The 20,474-nt window shown below is 59.5% G+C and overlaps 1 protein-coding gene across 2 annotated transcripts in view; it reads left to right on the top strand.

Annotated features, from left to right (window-relative positions):
- The first annotated feature begins 586 nt into the window (after positions 1 to 586).
- COL5A1 (collagen type V alpha 1 chain) overlaps positions 587 to 20,474 on the top strand; it is a 151,054-nt gene continuing 131,166 nt past the window's right edge. For both annotated transcript variants that reach the window (XM_072778551.1, XM_072778550.1), the window contains exon 1: positions 587 to 1,085. In XM_072778551.1, the coding sequence (XP_072634652.1) occupies positions 965 to 1,085 (121 nt within the window). In that variant the 5' untranslated portion in view covers positions 587 to 964. The remainder of the gene's footprint in view (positions 1,086 to 20,474) is intronic.

The following is a 20,474-nucleotide window of genomic DNA, read 5'->3' as shown; positions in this document are numbered from 1 at the left end:
GGGGAAGGGGGGAAGGTGGAGGGCGGGTCCTCCGGGCGGGATGACAAGTCGGCCACAGTCTTGGGCGCCCCGATCTGGCTGGAGTGGAAATTCAGTCTCCACCCAGAAGAGGAGCTCGGAACTCCTCCACGTAAAAGAAAAAGTTGGGCTGCGCTGCAACTTTTTTTTTTTTTTTTTTTTTGTAACCCAAAGTGATCGGACTCGGGGCCCCTCCGGTGTGGCTCCGCGGAGAGGGCCGGGCGCTGGCACCGCGGCGGGAAGGGTCCGGGGCGCGGGGGGGCCGCAGGGCGCGTCGGCGCGCGCTCCCCGGGAGGCTGAGGCCGCCCCCGCCCCAGCCCCGCGCCGCCCCCGCCCCCAGCCCCGCGTCGCCCCCGCGCCCGCGCGCGCCCCCGCGCCCGCGCGGCCCCGGGCCGGCCCCTTCCTCGCCGCGACTCGCCCGCTGGCCCCACCCCCTCGCCCGCGGCGCCCAGTGGGAGGCGGGGGCGGCCCGGCCGAGCGCGGCGCCGGGCTCTGATTTGCTGCGCGCGCGGGGGATCGACAGCCGCGGCGGGTGCCTTCCCGGAGGGAGGGGGGGAGGGACGGGGGGAAAAGCGCAGGGCGCCCGAGGCGAGGTCGGCACTCCCCGTCCCCGCGGCTGGCGCAGGACCTCACTCGAGCGGAGCGCCCACGGGGAGCGGGTCGCGGGGCGGCGGCGGCGGCCAGGAGGCGGCGAGAAGGAGCCGGAGGAGGCGAGGAGGCGAGGGCGCGAGCCGAGCGGGGTCCCGGCCGCCCCGCGGACCAGAGTCGACCCCCGCCCGTGGGCGAGCGCGCCAGCCGGCCTCGGCCCGAGGGAGAGCGCGGCGCCCGCTCCCCATGACTCCCTAGGGCGCGCGGTCCCGCCGAGTCCGCTCCCTGCCGGGCCGTGCCCCGCGCCCCTGCGTCCCCGCGCGCCCCGACCCGCGCCCCGCGCCCCGCGCCCCGCGGCATGGACGTCCACACCCGCTGGAAAGCGCGCAGCCCGCCGCGCCCGGGCGCCCCGCTGCTGTCCTCGCCGCCGCTGCTGCTGCTGCTGCTGCTGCTGTGGGCGCCGCCTCCGAGCCGCGCAGGTAAGGCGCGGGGCGCGGGGCGCGGGGGCGCGGGGGCGCCTGTCATCCCCGGCCGCCGCGGGCCGCCCTCCGGGTGCCGGTCCTGGGCGCCGGGCAGCGGGACGCGCCGGCACGGGACCCCGCGGCCACGGGGCGTTGGGGCGCGGAGGGCTGTCCACGAGGCCGGCAAACTTTGTCCTGAAAGAGAGCTGCTCCCACATCACTCGCGCCGGGCAGCACAACTTCCTCTCCTGAAACCTGGGAAGGGTCGCCCCCTAGAGTCACAGCCCGTCAACTCCGGCCGGGCTCCTGGAGTCTGGGGACAGTGGTCCCTGGTAGGGGAATCCCAGAAGCTTGAGCTTGAGCACCCCCCCTCGGGGCTTGCACTGCCCCCCCCCCCAAACCGGGCTTGCACTGCCCGCCTCCAGGCTGGGTCTCTGCTTTCCTAGGAGTCTTGCAATCCTGGCCGCGAAGTGCTGTGGGATACTCGGGATACCCAGGAGCCCTGCTCCTAATCCCACCCCAAAACCTCCTAACCCCTCCGGAGGCAGTTTTTCTTGGGTTTCCCTTCCAGAGATGGGGGGCGTGGAGCAGAGCCAGGAGATGGTGGTGGAGGTCGGGCAGAGTGGCTCAGATGGTGCCCAGATGGGGCATTCCTCCTGCCAGAGGTCTGACTTGGAAGGCGCCCTCTCCCATGGGGAGGCTGGCCGCTCGCGACTCCCTCCAGCTCAGCCTTCTGACGGGACAGTGGATTCTGAGCATCACCTTGGTGGTTACCTGTGGGATGGGCCTTCACACATCAGAGGCCCCAGAAAACCCTCTGAGTCCCCATTAACAGGTGGGGAGGCAAGGCTCATAGCTGCTGCTGTGAGGTCAGGGAAAGTGGGGGGTACAGGGGTGGGGCAGTGGGCTCAGCTGGACCAGCTGGCCCTCCTGCTCCACCGCCCACCCCTTTCCCTCCGCCACTTTGTAATTTGAAGCCCTGTGGGAAGAGTCACTTTCTATGTTCCCCTTGCCAGTTAAGATCCTCTCTCCCTTTCTCCTGGCATGCTGAGTGTGCGGTGGGCCAAAGGGGACGAGCAGGAGTCAGGGTGTGCGGCCAACAGGGGGGCCGGGGGAGACAAGGGGTGCCTAGCCTAGCTCTGGGAACCTGGCGCCCTATCCCCTTGCTGAGCTAACGGACTTGGCAATTCTCCCTGGGGATCAGTTGAAGGTGGAGGACAGTCGTGGTCTCCGGGAAGGTGGTCTGGATTCCAGTAGGGGATGTGGTCAGGGGGCCCCATGGTGGCCTTAGCCCCTTCCTGCTCCTCAGGTGGGCTTTCCCATGTGCCGGAGCACACGAGGGAACCCTTCCGGGGAGCTTCGACCCCACGCAGCTGGGGCTGGGTGCTGGCTGGGGAGCGCGCCCTTGCCAGGTTTGCGCTGGCTCTGCCCCTGTGGTCCCGCCCCTGCCTGGATCCCCGCGTCCCCGAGGGCCACGGCGGCTCCTTGGAAGCGGAATCGCGGCACAGGGGTCCAGGGGTTGCACCCTTGGCTTTGGTCCGACAGTGCGCAGCGTGTGAAGCAGCCGCTGTTCTGAGCGGGTTCCCAGACGGTCCCCACCTCCCAGGCTGGGAGCGGTTTTGAAGTCCCGGGCAGGGCAGCGCGTGGCCAGGGCGGGCGGCTGCGCACCCCAGATGCGGGAGGGAGGCGGGCGGGAGCCTGTTCTCTCCATTTTGGGACGCGCCAGATGTTTTCCGAGTTTTCTCTGAACATGGCCCTTTTTTCCTACCGTCTCCTTGGCCAAGTGTGTGAAGGAATGAAAAGTAAGATTGCATTTGGGGCCGGTTAAGATTGTAACGGGCGGAGGGGAATATGTGAAATGAAACATGACCCCAATATTTGGAAATTGAGGTCATCTCCTCGGCCGGGCATTGGTCGACTCCGGTCACGTGACGGCTTCTCGCAATAATTTTGTGGGAAGAGTTGTCCAAGTTTTGTGGGACTTGACAGGTCTGAAATGGTTAACTTTCCTCTGACTCAATCAAGTTGGCTGGAAAGACACCCTTTCCATCCGTTCCCCTTCCCCTCCTCCCCAGGAGGGAGCAGTCAGTGGGAGGAGTTCGGGAGCCAGGCCTGCGCGCCCCCCAGGAGCCCTCTCCCCCATCTGGTCCACATTTCAGCGGCTGGAGGGGCGGGGGCTGCGGTCGGTGCCCCCGGCCGTGACCACCCAGCAGTGGCCGCGGGCAGGAGAGCCTTCCGCTGTGACGCTGCTCCAGGGCTGCGCCGGGGTGCCGGCCACAGCCTGCCCCGTACCCCACCCTTCAGATATTTCTGGACCTCCCCGCGGCCCCGCCCTTAGCCCGGCACAGCTGATGCCCGCCCCGCCCCGCCCCGCCCCTGCCCTCTGGCCGTCTGGCCCCGCCTCCTCCCCATCACTGACACGCCGGGTGGAGCCCAGGGGGCGGGGAGCAGATGCCCCCTGCCCTCCCCCGCCCTCCCCCGCCCCCTACTTAATACCAGGACAGCGGGAGGCCAGACTAGCTTGAGCCCCGAGGGTCAAGAATGAGTCACCCACACCGGGAGGCACCCACACGCTGGAGCCCTGGGCTTGCACTTAGGGAGCGAGGCGGGGTCCCTCCCCGAGAGCTTGGCTCGCGGGCACCCTCGTGATGGATGCGCTGGCACCTGCCGCCCTGGGCCCCCAGCATCTCAAGGGACCCCTACCCCAGTCGGCGGGATAAGGGACCCCAGGTGCTGGGCCTTGAGTGCCCTTCTCTCCGCTGCAGGCGAGGCTGCGCCTCGGCATTTCAGACGTAGGGGGGAAGCGCGGATACCCCTTCACCTCCATTTACCAGCACTCCCCAGGGAGGCCTGTGCCCCAGCAGCGGGCTGGGGGTGGGGGGGTGGGGGGCGTCCACCATCTGTGGCCCCAGGGTGAGCCACAGTGTTTCAGCCCCTCCTTCCCGCCCACCTGCCCACCTCCCTCCACTCCTTCCTTCCTTCCTTCCTTCCTTCCTTCCTTCCTTCCTTCCTTCCTTCCTTCCTTCCTCTCTCCCTCCTCTCTCCTTCCCTTTCCTCTTTCCCTCCCTCTTCCTTCCTTCCTTCCTTCCTTCCTTCCTTCCTTCCTTCCTTCCTTCCTTCCTTCCTTTTTTCTTCCTTCCTCTCTCCATCCCTTTCCTCCTTCCTTCCTTCCTTCCTCTCTCTTTCCTTCCTCTTCCTCCCTCCCTCCCTCTCTCCCTTCCCTCCTTCCTTCCTCTTTCCCTCCTCCCTCCTCCCCCTTCCTCTCTCCCTCCCTGCACTCCTTCCTTCTTTCCTTCCTTCTGCCCCCCACCCCTTCCCTCCCTCCCTCCCTCCTCCTCCCTTTCTCTCTCTCTCCCTCCACCCCTCCTCCCTTTCCTCCCCTCTCCCCCCTCCTTCCTTTTTCACTGGAATGCCTTTGAGAGGGACCACATTGACTGCAGTCTCTACTCCTGTTCCTTCTCTCCCTTTCACTCACCCTCAGGACCTGCCTGGACTCTGGAGGCCTGGCCTGGAGGGTTATGGGAGGACAGAGGTGCAGGGGATGGGGTTCCTCACTGCAGGACCTCTAAGTCTTCTGGGAGGGGCACAGGGCTTTGTTTCACTGTTCATTTTTCTGCCAGGTATCTCTTTAAATAGTCTGGGGCCCCATTGGGAGATCTGGGAAGCTTCCTGGAGGAGGTGATGCCAAACTTGATCTCCGTTTTCTTGTTCCCCTTCCTTGGCAGGTGCCCTCATGCACCTCTGGCTTGGTTCTCACCCACCCCTCCTTCTTGGCAGGACATCCCAAACTCTGCTGTGCTGTTTGGTGTTCTCTGGGGCTGCTTCCTTGGCTGGAAAGCCCCGCATTAGCTCCGTTGGCAGGGAGCCCCCAGCTCTGCTTGTCGTGGGAGGGCTGTGCCAGCAGAAGTGGCTGCTGTGAGAAACATGGGGTCTCTGCAAGGGATGAATGGGGACCCGGGGGCTTCCTTAACCCTCTCTGCCCCTGCGTGTGAGGCTGTTGCTCCAGAGTAGTTGGATGAGTTCTGCAGACAGGCCGTGGCTGGGGATGGGGGGCTCCTGTGCTAGGGAACAAGCAGTTAGGCGCAGGAGGGGGTATCTGGTGGCTGAACCCCAGGTGCAGCATGGCTAGTTGGGGAGGGGCCTGTGCCAACTGTGTGTTTGCCTCTGAGACCCACTCGAGGTGGCTGGTCTGGGCCAGTCACCCTGCCTCATCTTTCCTGTCTTTTCCGGCTGGTTGTGTGGAATACCTGATGTAGACTGAGCCCCTGAGTCAGGAACGACATGATGTGGCTGCTCTTCTGGATGGTGTTTTTGCAAAAGGAATGGAGCATGCTGTTGCCACAGACCCCCTGTTGCCATCCCAGGAGCAGCACAGCAGAGGGACATGTGGCTGTCCCAGGAGGCACTAGGCACTAGTCCTTGGTCCTTGGACAGCCACACCTCTCCATCCTTCCCACAGGGCTCTCATCCCCAGGCTGGGTCCTCTCATCTGCTCCACATCACCTCCTGGGCCATTTGCATAGGTCCCATGAGGCAGCATATGTGAACATGCTTGACAAGAGCCCCTTGGAGGGCTGGACACACGTGTATGTGTTTCTGGGTGTGTGTGTCCGAGTATGTGCACGTGTACGATGTGCAGATTTGCATGGACCGCGTGTCCATATGTCATGTGTCGGTGTGTATGTTTGTGGGTGTATGTATGCATGTGTTTACGGGGTTTCCCGGTCCCTGGGGTGTCTGGGGAGCCTGGGGTAAGGTGACATTTCTGTCCTTACCATGGACCAGTGGGAGACACAGAGATGAACCGTGGCCAGGGGGTCTGCTGGGGACCCATGAGGCTGGGGGTCCTGCGGCAGGGCAAGTAGGGTCCTGCTGGGCCTGATCATTTGATGCAATGTTTTTACTCACATGAGGGTGATGTGATACTGTAGTTTCTCTTTCCCCCCTTATTTTGGCTCCCCCCATAGAAGCCACTCCTCTGTTGTCTGCACTCTGCCAAATGTTCCTTTTCAGGTTTCTGGCCTGGCTCAGCTTGTGGGGATCCTGAGATCTGCAGGTGGAGCTAGCTTTGGCCCTTCTCACAGGCAGACCTGCCTCTGCTGCGGGCACAGCATGAGGACCAGGTGTGGGTGATGCTCAGGGCAGCCGGGCTGGAGCCACACAGCCTGGATTTAGACCCTGGCTCCACTCCTACCAATGGTGCATTTAACACCATTGTGCCTCAGTTTCCCCATCTTGAAGAAAGGAATGATGATCATAAGTCCCGCAGGGTTCTTTGTGTGGGTTCAATGCATAATGTATGCAGAGCACAGAGTGAGCCCAGTTACCACCATTTGTCCTGCCCAGACCCTGACGCAGCACGAGGCAGTGGGTATGGGGCCCAGGGCCGAGTTCCTGGCCCTGCTCACTGGCTGGCTGTGTGAGGGACTCCTCTCTCCTGCGGACAGTGTCACATCAGTGCCTCCCTCGTGGGAGAAACAGGAGAGGTGATACAGAAAGTGTCCCCTGGTGAGTTTATTAGACCACTTGCCAGGACTTCTGTGGTGTTGAGGCTAGGCGTGGAGATAGCTTCCCTTCCTCCCAGGCCACCCCCACTTTACAAGGAGGAATTGGGGTGCAGGGATGGGAACTGATCTGCCCCCATTCCACCTCAAGGACTCCAGTTTTCTGCCTCTGTGACATGCCCATGAGTGACCACTGGTGCCCTGGATATGTTTGTGCTGGGGTGGGCGCAGGTGGGGGCTTTGGCAGCTCAGATGCTGCCTGTGCTGCCCCAGGTGGCTGGAAAGCCATGTACGGAACAGATGAATGCACACTTGGATGTGAGTGGGTGTGTGTGGCTGGTGGTGTGGGTCATGGGGGTCACACAGTCTGAGGCATCATCCCATCAGCTTTGACTCACCCAGTAGTTTTCTGGCAGATTCCCCAACCTAAGTAATAGCCCCACATTAGAAGTAAATGTCGCCATTCTTTGGTGATTCAGGCCTAGGAAACGGGACCACAGTCTGACCCAGTTTCTCCAAAGTTTCATGCCACAGAACTCCAGGGGGGCGCTGCAGTGTCTCTGTGCATGGTCTGGGGGTACCTTTGTTTTCTGTTTCCCACACCTGTGATCCTATGGGGGCGGCACTCATCTGGCCTAGTTTGCCTTGCCAATAGGGATCCTGATGACCTCTTTACTATTCTACCCAATGCCACAAAATGCCATCAGAATGTGTGCATGCAGCAGAATTGGTCTCACATGGTAAAACTTGGAGCCCGCATTGGAAACAGTGATCTCACAATGACAGAGAGTGAGCGTTTTAACGTCACTGGGAGGCGGGAAGCAATCTTCTGGAGGGATCTAGAGTGGTGGTGCATATGCCCGAAGTGTTGGGGGACCTCCAGTGCGACTCGGACCTGTGCGGGGCATGGGGCACGGGTGGCAGGTGCATGGCTGAGCGGCAGGTGAGCGTGCTACAGGCCGCGGGAGCTTCCAGTGCGGTGGGGGCATCAGACTCCCGCGCAGGTGATTGGGTCCAGTGGAGGGCAAGGTGGGAGGTGCTTGTGGAACATTCACCAGCAAGGGCTGCCACCCGCTCATCAGAGGCTAATCAGAGGGGAGGCACCTTCCAGCCACGGCGCTGGCCAATCAGAGGCCAGGCTGCTCTGTCAGACTCTGCTGTCCTGCCCAGAGCGAGTTAGAAGGGAGGCGGGGGAGGCGGGTGTCCCTCCGAGGACCAGACGGCACTTTTCCAGGTGTGTCCCCCTGGCTCCTGTACATCTTTAGGGAGGCCCTGTCCCGGGGGTCCCTGGAGCACCTGTGGTCCTCCCTCCGGCCCTGCAGCGGGTGGGGCTGGTCCCATCCTGCAGAGGCAGCCCACGGCCCCCTGGCTCCCAGTGACCAGGGCCCTCAGGATGGTGCGGGACCATCACAGATGCTGGTGTGCCAGGCGAGGGGACTTCGATGCTTGGGGCTTTGTTTCTGGGTGGCTGCCCTGCCCACGGGGGGTCTTCTGGGAGCCTTGGCCTCCCTGTCTCCTTTGTTTCTGATGCTGAGCTGCTCAGTTCCTGCTACACCGAGCCAGGCCGAGGGTCAAGGCCTTCTTGGGGAGGACAGCGGGGCGGTTGTGCACCCAGTGGGCACCTGGGGCCCTGGACTGCTGGGAGGGCCAGCAGGGAAGGGCCACCTCTCACCCAGAAGCTCAGTTTGGTCTCAGGAAGGCCAAGCTGTATTGGGGCTTCTCCCATCCTCCAGGTCTTGGGGAGAAGTGACCGTGACCTCCTCTCTGTTCAGTTTCTTCCTTGCTTTACTCTGTTCTGTGTTCTCTGGAGACGGTGTGCAGTGCGAGGGGAGCTCCAGCTTCCTCCTGGGGAGGGAGGTGAAGGAGGTGGCCTGGGGGGGGCAGCTCCCCATGGGGACATGCTGTCCTTCTGAGGAGAGTGCAGCAGCATCCCAGCTGGTGTAATGCAGTGGAGGAAGGGACCAGGCTTCTGTGCCTCTTAGGCTGAAAATGCTCGCATCCCAGGGCAGGGGTGACTAGCAGTTCCTAGGATGGAAGTTCCAAAACAGGATTTCCGAATGGAATCATTTTCCAGGGATGTACTTTGTCATTCAGATTTATAGTTGAGATAAGGGCTGTTATCTCAGAAAGCGCTGCTTGCCAGTGGCTCCATTTCACTGACCGCTGGAACCTGTGGATCCTCCTTAGGCACCTGGTGTGGTGGGGCCAGTGTGGGGTGGGCGCCGCTGGGTGGATGAGTGCAGCGAGCGTGCTCTGGGGGAGGAGCTGGAGTCAGCCCAGAGCTGGGGAGTGTTGGGGGCAGACTGGTGCTCCCTCAGGGTCATCCTCCTTCCCTGGAACAGGTCAGTGGCAGGTTTCAGCATAAATGATGGTGGGGACACTTAGGAGCAGAGATGGGCCAAGAGGGAAGAAGGGGCGGCAGGCGCTCCCCTTCCCTGTGTCTGCCCTGCTTTCTTTGGTGTGGCCCCAGTGATCAGGGGAAATTTCAAAGGTAGCACCACAACTCCCACAATCCACATGGGCTGGGCCAGCGTGTGCCCACTGCTAACCCACTCCTCTCCACCCCAACGACTGTGACACTGACCATTGCGTCACACTTAGCTGGAGACTCTGCTGGCTGTTTCAGCCCAGGACTTCCTCTCTGAGGTGTGTCTGTGTGGGAGGGAAGATGAGCATCCCCACCTGAGGGACACGGAGATGAGCAAAGAGTTCTGTGTCCTGGTTCTTAGCTCCCCTAGGGGCTGGGAGGGCGGGGAGCCTGGTCCTATGGTCTGTGCCCAGTGCCCAGGCTCAGCGTGGGTATCTAAGCACCGAGGAGAACCTCACAGTTTCCCCATCTGTGAAATGGGCATAAACCAGTGCCTGTCTCCGAAGCCTGCTGGAAGGATGGGAGGAAATCAGTCAGGACTTGCCTAAGGACTGTCATGGTGCTGGTTCTGGCAGTTATTACTGCTGGGTATTGAGTGCTGGATGTGAATGTAGGGCCTCTGTGTTGGTAGTTACTGGGGGAGCTCATTCAGGCCTTGGAGCTGAGCCACTTGGGGTTTGGTAAGGTGCCAAGGGAGAGAAGGCATCACCCATCCTTGTCCTCTTTAGGCCCAAGGAGGACGGGCTGGGTTCATGGTGCAGGCTCTGGGCTCTCCACCTGCTGCAGGCCCTGAGTGGGATATTCCTGAGACAGGAGGACACTGGGTGCACTGGTCACGTGAGGCTCTGTGTCCCCCGGGCAGTTGGGGTGCTGGGGCCTGAGAGCAGAGGACAGCGTGTGGCCAGGAGAGGCTCAGCCTGACTGCAGGGAGGCCAGAGGCCCCGCCCTGCTGCCCGGTCACTGTCACTTCAGCTGGAACAGGGTTCCCCCGCCCCTCAGGGATGTCCCAGCCCCAAGGGCTGGTCCCGAGGCAGCAGCTCTGCAGACATTTTGCAGAAGGCTGGGGCTCTCTGGATCTGGGACCCTGGCCTGGTTCCCTGGTGCTTTCTGGGGTTGACTGGGAGCAACAGAGGTGGGGGGGGGCAGGTCCAGTTTCCTGTGAGGTGAGGCTTTGAGTGGGCTCAGCGGGGGATCCCCAAGAAAGAGGATGGGAGCAGCACCTCCTCTGGCTGCCCCTCTCCATGGGAGGCCGGCCCCCATCCCTCCTGCAGTCTGCCACTTCTTTGACTTTCGAAAAGGAGGTTCAGGAGATGAGGGTGGGAAGCACAGATGAGTCAGCACCCAGGGAATAGGAGAGCGGCTTCCGAGGCCCAGAGAGCAGGGTGGGGGACTCCTGGCTGTGTGACCTGCAGTGCTTTGCTGGACCTCTCTGATCCGAGTTAGCTTATCTCCAAATCGGAGACAATAGCACCAGGCAGGAGGGTGGGGGGGGGGCAGGGATTAGTTCTGGTGACCTGTGCGTGAACATCGAGCCCTTAGTGGGGTGTCCTGCATCCTGTGTTCAGGGCAGTAGGGCAGGCGGAGTCATGTTAATCCATGGTCAGAGTTGTCACTGTAGTCGTTAGCATGTCACAATAATATCATATCGTTATTGTTACTTTGTGTCAGTTGTTATTACTGGCAGAGCTGGGGAGGCAGGAATCGTCAGGGAAAAGCGGGAATACAGCTTCTGCTTGCAGGTGCAGGGCTTAGCTGGATTGAGAGGCGGCTGGCCAGCTAGTGCAAAGGGCCCAGCTAGTGACGGAGGGGCGCATCCAGGAGGGGTCGGAGTGCATTGGACAGATGATACTCTCCAGGGTGGGGGGGTGCTGTCCAAGTTTCTACTGCACTGAATACCCTGGAGCTACTTCGGGCCCATTTCCTTGGCCTAGGGTGGGGGGGGGGGCAGGGGCCAAGACCCCGGCAGCGGACATGCCCAGCGTCCTGGGGAAGGAACTGGAGGTCATTCTGGGAGTCAGTGGTCTGGCCTCTGGCCTCAGGGTTGTTTTGCTGACTCATCAACTCAGAACTGGAGGGCTTTGGGGTTCTGGGGGCTGAAGGCTGCTGAGATATAGAGGGACCAGACCCCTGGGGTGGGCTTTGTTGCCCAGTGTCCTGCAGCTGGGAGGGGAACCCGGTGGTCTTGGATCTCCACCATCAGGGGGACGGTGCATGAACCTTGTGGATTCCTCCTGGGATTCACGGCCTGAGGCTCTCAGGTCTGTCCCAGGGTTCCTTCCATCCCAGGTAGGTTTGATGGCCATTTGGACACCCACCATCCTGTGCAGGCTGATGGTACCCGGAGTGGAAAGTGCTGGAACCCAGCCTCCAGAGTCCATGGTTTTCACCTGCATGCCACAAACTGCGGAGCTTTCCAACTTCTTAATGCTTCCTTGCTCACCAGAAATACAGTGAAAGCTGCTTCAAAGTGAGGACACTCCCTGTGTTCCTCACTTGGTGGCTTCCCTCTGCATCTGAGCCACCAGGATCTGCCCAGGCAGAGGAGCGTGCTGGGGGCAGTATAGGCCAGGCCTGAGTCGGGTCTTCCGGCTCTGAATCAGCTCAGCCTTCCCCTCCCTGCAGTGCCCTTGGCCCTCCATGTGGACAGGCCCCCAGCTCCCCTTCCAGAGCCTGTCCCATTATACACAGCAGGCTGGCCCTGGAGCAGGGTCTGCGGCCACGGGGAGGGCTGCTGTCCAGGGGCTGGAAGGCACAGGTAGGGGGTTCTTCTTCCCCCAAGAGGGCTGGGAACAGGGGACAGGCCATTTGGCCTGAATGGCCTACAGGCCCTCGGGCCTGCCCACTGTTCTGGCCGGCTACAGGTCAGCTGGGGGAGAGTCAGGCTCTGGGCCGGGCGGGGAGCACTTCTCAGCACCCCACAGCCTCCCCTGGTGAATCGAGTTAGGAAGAGCAGGAGGGAGGCGTGCTTGCTTGCGAAGGGTCTTCCTTCTGTGTGCCTTCTCCTGAGGGCTTTCTCACTGTTTTGTGCCGATGACATCCTCCCAAGGTGAAAGGCCTCACCTCTGTTCTACAGGCCAGAAGACTGAGGCCCAGGAAAGCCCCGCCCTAGTAAGTGGCAGAGTCGCACCCTCTGAAACAGCATCTCCGTTATGGAGATCTGATTTTGTACAGCCTCTTGGGAACAGGCTCTGCGTGTGGAGTCAGAGTTCAGAGGGCAGACCTCACAGCGGGCAGGAGTCGGGGGTGGCTTTGGGCCCCATGTGTGGTGGGGAGGGCAGTGGGGAGTGGGAGTTGGTGAAGCCTGATGGTCACCGGGGATGACCTCTCTGCCTGTCATCTGTCTCCCCAGGTCCTGGTGGGGGTGGGGGGTACCGGGTCCGAGTTCAGGATGCAGCACCCCCTTCCTGAGCCCCTTCCCCTGGGTCCTGGGTCCCACGGCGTCCTCCCCATGCCTCTGAGACAGGCTCTGTGGCTCTGTGTTTGGCCGAGGAGAGAGTGTTTGTAGGAGGGGGTGAGCTGCCTGGGTCTGAGTCAGTTTTTCCATCTTAGCGGGTAGGAAGGAAAGGGGAGAAAGGATCACAGCCAGGTAGGTCTTGCCTGTTTAATATCAGTGGACACACAATGAGAGAGACCTGTGGGGATCTGGGCCAGTAAGCCAAACGTTGTAAAAGACCAGGGTGGGGTCACCCCCAGCAGTCGTGCCCTCTCTCCAAGGGCCCCGTGGGGGTTGAGCAGCCGGTCTGATGTCCCGAGAGCTCAGCTGGGGTGGCTTAGCTGCAGCCTCTCCTTGGCCAGGGGAAGCTAGGCTAGGACCTGACCCACATCTTTAAACCAGCAACATTGCAGTCAAGGAAAATAAAAGCCCTGTGAGAGAACCAGGGCCCCGAGGCCTGATTTCTGAGCCCACCCTTTGCCCATCGCCTGTGATGGATCCGAAAAGCCAGAGGCAGTGTGCAGACTTGCCGAGGACCAGGAGCAGAAGAGTTCTCCTCTTGGTTTCCTCTTGAAATGGGTCGCGAGTCCTAGAGGATTGTTCAGTCCCTCAGAATCTTTGCTGCTTGGGTCACACACCCACCCCGCTGTGCAGGCCAGACAGTGTGACTTGGAAAGATTTAGGGGATCTCCATTTATTTGAAACCGAGGGAGTAGGGCTTGTGTGTGTGTGGTGCTGGGCAGACTTGGTGGCGGGGCCACGTCCAGAGGCCCCAAACTTCACGGCTGGGTGTGGGGGTGGTTCAGCCAGAGCCTGGGCTAGACGTGCAAAGACCCAGGTGGGGTGTGCGGGGCTGGTGCTGCGGCTCTCCAGGTTCGACCTTGATCTAATGTGCCTCAGTTTCCCCATGTGCACAGTGGAGCTGAGGATGCCAGCCTCATGGGTTTCAGGAGGCAGGATTTAGAGCAGAGAAAACGGGCGGGGTCTGTGGGCCTCGTGGCCTGGCACAGTGCCCGGGGCGGTCATAGGTAGTCGTGAGGTCGAACCAAGAGCCCCTCACAGACTCTCGGGGTGCTGGCCAATGTGTTCTGAGCTGGATTTCTGAAGGCAGGTGGGTGGGCATGAAGGGGCCCGGGCTATTCTGGGCGGGGAGGAGGGTACTGTGCCGGCTGGCAGAGGCAGGGACTCGGGACGGGGTGACCCCTGAAGGGGCTGGGGGAGGGAGGAGGCGCAGGATTTGGGATTTGGTCCTGCTGGTGTGGAAGACCGCCTCCTGTGGGTGCTCAGGCAAGGGACCAGGTCCAGGAGTCTGCTGGGTTGGGGTCTGTGGCCCGAGTGCCTACCGGATCGCCCCACGCTGATGTCAGTCTGCACTCAGGGATGTGCCACCAGGCTTCACGCAGCAGTCTGACCATCCCAGGTCTCTTGAAGGATCCCCAAGCAAATGACCAGTTTGTGGTGGGGTGTGTGCATGCGCGTGTGACGTGAGCAGGCGTGAGCACCATCCTGCTGGTGTCTCTGCTCCCGGGAACACAGAGCTGGCCGATGCCCCAAATGCCTCCTGCATTCTGGGGGCTTTACGCTCAGAATTGCTTGCTCCATCCAACAACCCCGGGGGCGGGGTGGGGGGGTCAGTACTGTGGCGCTTTGTCCGGTGACTCAGCTAACCAGGGGCAGGCCTGAGATTCCAACATGACTCTGAGCACCCTGGGCCACCTCCTCCTGCCAACCCCCTCCCACTTTGTCTTCTGGATAATTTCCCAGCTGCCACTCGGCTCCTTAGCTGCCATCTCTCCAGATGACCCTCTCCAGACCTACTCACCCCAGGCTCCTTTAATTCCAGGATCAATCATCTCCATCCTGTAAATAACTTCCAGAAACCCTGTCAGCCCTGTTTTGGAATTCCTTAAGTGCTATGAGCTCTGCTTGCTCTATCCAGACCACTTCTCTTCTGGGCTCTTCCCTTGAACCACTTCTGTTCTGCAGAACTTCCAAGTGAGCGATGGGGTGTCACCTGGTGCCTTAAGGGTACTGCCTCCTGCTCCCCCACCCTGCCTGGGAGGCCGGGATCACGGACACCCCGCTCCAAGCCGCCTCCCCGGCACGGCTCCTTTGGCAGGGCCTGGACGAGCTCCTCTGCGTCCACCCCTGGTTCTCACGGTCTAGCCCTCCCTGGGCTGAATTTAGGCCCCAGCGGAGGCACTGGGCTCTGGGCATGTGCCTTTCTCCATAAACATTGCAGCCTGGTCAATATCTTGGCAAGAAAATAAAAAACAAAAGTCCTCCAAAGAGGGGTAGTCTGGTGTTTTTCCAGTCACTTATTAAAATATTTCCTGATGTGATTTCTACAGTAGTATAAACAGCCAGTGAGGAGCTGCCCCCCCAGAGTGGCCCCAACACCCGTGGCTGGTCTGGGCAGCCCATCTCTGGGGCATGTCAGGCTCCAGACTCGCGCATTTTTCTCTGACGACTCATGCTTGCTCTCCATCTTGCTGCGCCTTCTTCCCCTCTGTGATCCCCAGCGCCTTGGGAAACTCTGGGCTGCAGTGTCCCGCCCAGATGGGCCCAGCTGTAGGCTCCGCTCCCTCTCGGAGGAGCCTTTCCCAGACTGGCCAGCACCCAGTGCTGTGTGTCCAGGGTCCCCCCAGGGATGCGCCTGCCCCTTCCTCGAGCTGCTCTTCCAGGAGCCACTCTCTACCCTCATGTCCTGTCCTGTGGCTCCTGGGCCCTCATGTCCCTTTTCTGTCCTGCTCCTGGCCTCCGCCGTCACAGGTCTCCAAGGAGGGGCAATGTGGCAGCTGCCCATTTGGATGGGAGAGAGATGACTGTCACAGAACACTCTGGCTCAGACCTGGTGCCCTGGATCTGGCGTTAATCCCATGTCCACTGGGCCGCACAGTCTGTGTCCAGGTCTGTAATTGGACTCCGGAGCTGCTAGCAAGGGAAGGGCCTCATGTGTGTGTGCAGCACACCTGCTGGTGTCCTGCCTGTGGTGCTAGGCTGCGGTCAGAAAGGTGCTGGCACTACTCTCTCTGAATAAACTTGGGGGATACTGTGCAGCCTCCTGTGGCATCGAAGGTATTGTGTGCAGCTTTGCCAAGGGGGTGGTTGAAGACAACCCCTTCCTAAAATGTAGTTCAGCATTTGCTGAGCACCACTGTGTGCACGCTGCTGTGCCCAGTGAATCTGATGCAGGGCCCCTTGAAGGGCACACAGCCTGGCCTCAGGGGGAAGGAGAGGAAGTCCTGGGCTCCTGGTCCCGTGGTCAGTGCACGGCGGCTCCTGGCTTGCCTCCGTCTAAGCAAGGCTCGCCTCCCTTGTGCTGCCCCATCCTGACACCCCAGGAGAGGGAGGGCAGTGCTTGTTGAATGCTGGGGACACTGGGATCAGAGGTCACTTGAGGACCCCCGCTAATGGCATGGGCCAGGTCAGGACCAGGCTGGCCCCTGACCCATCTGGCTCCGTGTCCCCTGCTGCCTCCTTCCTGAACTCTCCTGGGTTTGCACAGTGGCTCCGAGGGCATGTTGGAGCCAGGCTGCTAGTTTGCCTGAGTGGGGACTTGGGTGTGTTGACACTTGGGGGTATGCTGATGCTGCCCAGGGCTTCTGGGGGACACGGTGCCGATGCTCAGAGGAGAGGCAGGGCCTGGAGGTGTGAGGGGAGCCCCTGGCAGGCCGTGCGGGGAGGGGTGAGTCCTCTCCTTAATGTCTTCCCCCTCTCCTTTTTTGTTCTTTAACTATGTATGTTTTTAAATGAAAACGGATACGTTTTCATTATAGTCATTTTGGAAAACACAGAAAAGTATACAGAAGACAATAAAAATCACCCAAACTCAACCTCTGCTGGGTGTGAGCAGGAAGAGTAAGGGAGAGAGGGGAGCACATGGTGGCTGGTCTGGAAATTAGGGCACCTCCACGGAAGGGGGGGGCTCGTCCCCACCCAGCATTCTCTCCCTGAAGGCGAAGGCCCTGGAGTTCCGGCCCAGCTCATCTGGACTTTCTTCCTTCGCTTTATAAGGACAGCATTCTGTTCTCCGTCATGACTGCTGTAAAAAGCCAGATTCACTGGCAGTGTCTTCCGTGGTTAGACATTGGGTCATTTCCATTTTTGATATTATAAGTGCCTGCGAGTTCGTGAAGCAGGCATGGCTTGAATATTACCTGAGCTGCTCTCCAGCTGCTCTGGGTAGGAGGGAGGGAGGGAGGGAGGAAGGGAGGATGTGTCTGGGAGCACAGAGACACCCCCCCCCCCATTGTGGGACATGAAGGGGGCTGGGTAGCCTTGGCTCTGTGGGTTTTTAGGCACAGCACCCGTAGGAATTCAGGGTTTGATAAAGGCAGCATTCATGTTGGCTGGGAAAGAAAGGATTAGTCATTGAAATGGGCTGGGGTAGAAAAGACACCACCTGGGAGAAGGAAGCTGGACCCTGCCTTCATCTTGCACCAAAATGCATTCCAGATGGAGCAAAGATGGGAACTTTGCAGATGAAACCCTGGAGCTACCAGAAGAAACTGTGGGAGACTGGGTGTTACAAGCTGGGGGTGGGAATGCCGTTCCCGGTATAACAGAAACCCCAGAAGTTGTAAAAGGAAAAAAGTTTTACTCCATTAAAAGTCAAGAGTTTTCCTCAGGCTAAAAGAAAACCCCAAACAACCAATCAGTTAAAAAAAAAAAAAAAAAAAAAAAGGAATAGGAGCATGGATCACGGAGAAGGGATTGATGTGCTGCAATACTTAAAACTCCTGTAAATCAATAAGAAAAGGCCAGGAACCTGCCTCTTCCCCTGGCAAAATGGACAAAAGACACATATAGTTCTTAGGAAACACAATACAGATAGTTTGTAAATGCACAAGATGATGCTTACTCCCTGGAAAAAGGAATGCAGGTAAAAGCCCAGGGAGATCCCTCCCCCTGCCCACCCCACCTGGCCAGATGAGCAAGGAACAGACATTGAACAACACGCACTGTTGGTTCCAGGCGGTGAGGGGAAGTGGGTGTTCTCGAAGGTCCCCCTTCTATGAAAGACAGAGGCAGTATCTCCCTGAATATTAAAATAAAATGCATGTGCTCCTGGACCTGGCAATGCCGCTGGGTCTTGACGTTTTCCCTAATGGTACGTGCACACCTGTGTGTGGACACCTGTATGGCGGGGGAGCATCGTGTGGAAGTGGCCTGGTCCCGCCATGGGGGCCGTTTGGATAAGAACATCCTGCAGCTAAGAGAATTCTGCTAAGAGGATAGGGCTCTCTTGGTTTTGTGCATCCCGAGAGGGACGGGTCTCCCAGGTACTTTAAGGAAGAGAAGCGAGGTGAGGAGTGCTTCCGTGCTGTGAATCCACCTCTGTGAAAAAGGGAAAACACGTGTCTGGGCTTAGCTATCAGAGATGATGAGGACGGACACACGAGTGTGGGGACTCGTGCTTTGCACCAGAGCGGGCAGCTGGGTGCCGGCGTCCTGTGAGCTGGGCGGAGGGCTCCTTGGAGTGCCTGGGTGGCTGCGAGGTGGGCAGGTGTGCTGCTGACGGGCGGGCGGGCGGGAACGTGTGGGCTGGCTGCGCTGCGAGCCTCGGCCTTTCCTGCTGGCAGGCAGCTGCTCTGGGCTGGAATGCCTCGGTCAATTGAAAAAGTTTGTGGTTAAAAAAAAAAAGGAAAAAAAGAAGGAAAGAAATGAGCTATTCAGGAAGGGGCTGAACAGACGACAGGGCATGTAATAGAGATCTTTTGACAGTAGGAACATGTGAGTGTAGAAGAGCCGAAATTGTCCTCCACAACCCAATCTACTTGTGCAGGTGGGGAAACTGAGGCTGGTGATACCTCACCTGGAGTCCCACAGCAAGTTCACAGAGTCCATAGACATTGTCTGTTTTAATCCTGAGGTAGATGCTGACAGTGCACATTTCACAAGCATGGAGGAGTTGCCCTGCCCTGCCCGGCTGAGCGCTGGGTCTGGGATTCAGGAGGGTCCTGCAGTCCCCCAGCACCCCACACCGCGGGCGGCGGGGCCTTGCCCCTTGCAATGCCCACCTGGGGCCCGAAGGCTCGTGCATCCTACCTTCTGTGCAGGTGGCAGCAGTCATGCTGTGAATGGCACCTGCCCCCAGACTGTCCTGCAGATGGAGCTGGGCTGGGTCCTGGGCATCCTCAGGCTGGGGTTGGTGGGAAAAAAGAAAACAGATGACCACAGATGTGACAGCTTTGACCTGGGAAATGTTCTATGTGATGGTGCTTGAGCTCGTATGTGGTAGTGCAATGGTGGGTGTGGCCCTTGACCTCCCTTGAGCACCGTCCTGCCTGGATGGTCACCCACTGTGTCATCTCCCCATGCTCCCTTGCCAGGGCAGGGCATGGTCTTTCCAACTGTCCAAAAGCTGGGCCATCTGCTGTCACTCGGCTTGCCCCTTACCACAGTTCAAGTCACCAGGGTCCTTGGAGTCTCACTTGCTGGCTGATTCTCTGCTCACCCCTGGAAAGCCAGTCTGGACATGAGGCTTTGGGGGGTCCTCAGCTGGTGAGCCAAGGGAGGGGGCTTTGTGGTGTCAGAGGACAACGGAGAGTCCTCTGCCCTAGAGAAGCTGATGCCCCCACTTGTTCCCCAGGGCCCTTCATGTCTTGTTTCTACAAGATCACCACTGGGAGGTCCACCTTGGTCCCCAAACTTCAGCCACTAGTATTCTCACAGGGGAGTTGGTCTGTCCTGGTGGAGCTCAGAGCTGAGACCCCCATGTTCACTCACTCATCTGAGAATGGCAGGGTGTGCCAGGCATGTGGGCTAATCATGGCCCCAGATGCTGGACACTAAAATGAGCATGGGCTCCCTGCCCTTGAGCCCCACATCTGGGTGGGATTGGACTGTCACAGGAATCTGTTATAGGTCTGTTTGGTTGAACCATGGGGAAGTGGCATTTTATGGGCCAAAATGGCCCAGCAGCCATTTCACGTGGTTTAATCTAGTTCTCCCAAGAGGGAGCACAAAGGAGGGCCAGCAGTTCAGCGTGGGGGCCTAAGGACACCTCCCTAGAGTGACTGTCTGAGCTTGAGGTCTACAAGGTCAGTGGGGACTCACGAGGAGTGGTGGTTGGGGCAATAGGATTGGAGGTTGGAGGATTCCAAGTACAGGGAAATGGAATGTGCAACCCCCTTCATGCTGTGTGACCTTGGTCTTTGAATTTGGGGGCTGGTGTGACTGGAGCATAGCAAGAGCACAGGGGCAGGGGAAGGAGTGGCAAGAGATAAGGCTTTGGTGCCTGTAGTTCAGTTTACGTTGGCAAAGGTGAATTCCTATCTTTATCCACCATGCATCTACACATTCACCTACACAGTGTGCCTGCCCACTCATCTGTCCACCTACTCATCCATGCCATTAACCCATCCACTCATTCCCTCATCCAACCAGACCATCAACCCATTCCTCCATCCACCCATCCATCCAGACCATCAACCCATTCCTCCATCCACCCATCCATTCAGACCATCAACCCATTCCTCCACCCACCCATCCAGACCATTAATCCATTCTTCCACCCACCCATCATCCAGGCCACAAATCTGTCCACTCATCCATCCAAACCATCAACCAATTCCACCACTCAGCCATCCATCCAGACCGTCATCCCATTCCTCCACCCACCTACCCATCCAGACCATCAACCCATTCCTCCACCCACCCATCATCCAGACCATCAACCCATTCCACCACTCAGTCATCCATCCAAACCATCATCCCATTCCTCCACCTAACCACCCACCCATCCATTCAGACCACAAATCTGTCTACCCACCAGACCATGGATCCAGACCATGAGTCTACCCCACCCCCCAGCCCCCATCATTCCTTCCATCATGGCACTGGGCTGCCCTCTCTACCACACCACATTCCACTTCCACGTCAGGGTGATATGACCCTGCAGATGTCCACTCTCACTCTGGGGCTCCTTGAGGGTGAGGAGAGGCTGACTCACTTTAGCTTCTGAGCGCTTACTTAGTATAGTTCCAGGCACAACTGGATTCTCTGGCTGTGTGTGCCGGCTTGAATCAAGAGCCTGGATGCTTCGGGCCGCAGCAGTGGCGCACAGTGCAGCCAGGATAACAGTGAGTCACTGCCCA

This window comes from Canis lupus, chromosome 16, assembly GCF_048164855.1.
Source record: "Canis lupus baileyi chromosome 16, mCanLup2.hap1, whole genome shotgun sequence".
NCBI classification, from domain to species: Eukaryota; Metazoa; Chordata; class Mammalia; order Carnivora; family Canidae; genus Canis; species Canis lupus.
Note: the sequence above shows the minus strand (reverse complement) of the source record. Positions and strands in the feature narration are given on the sequence as shown.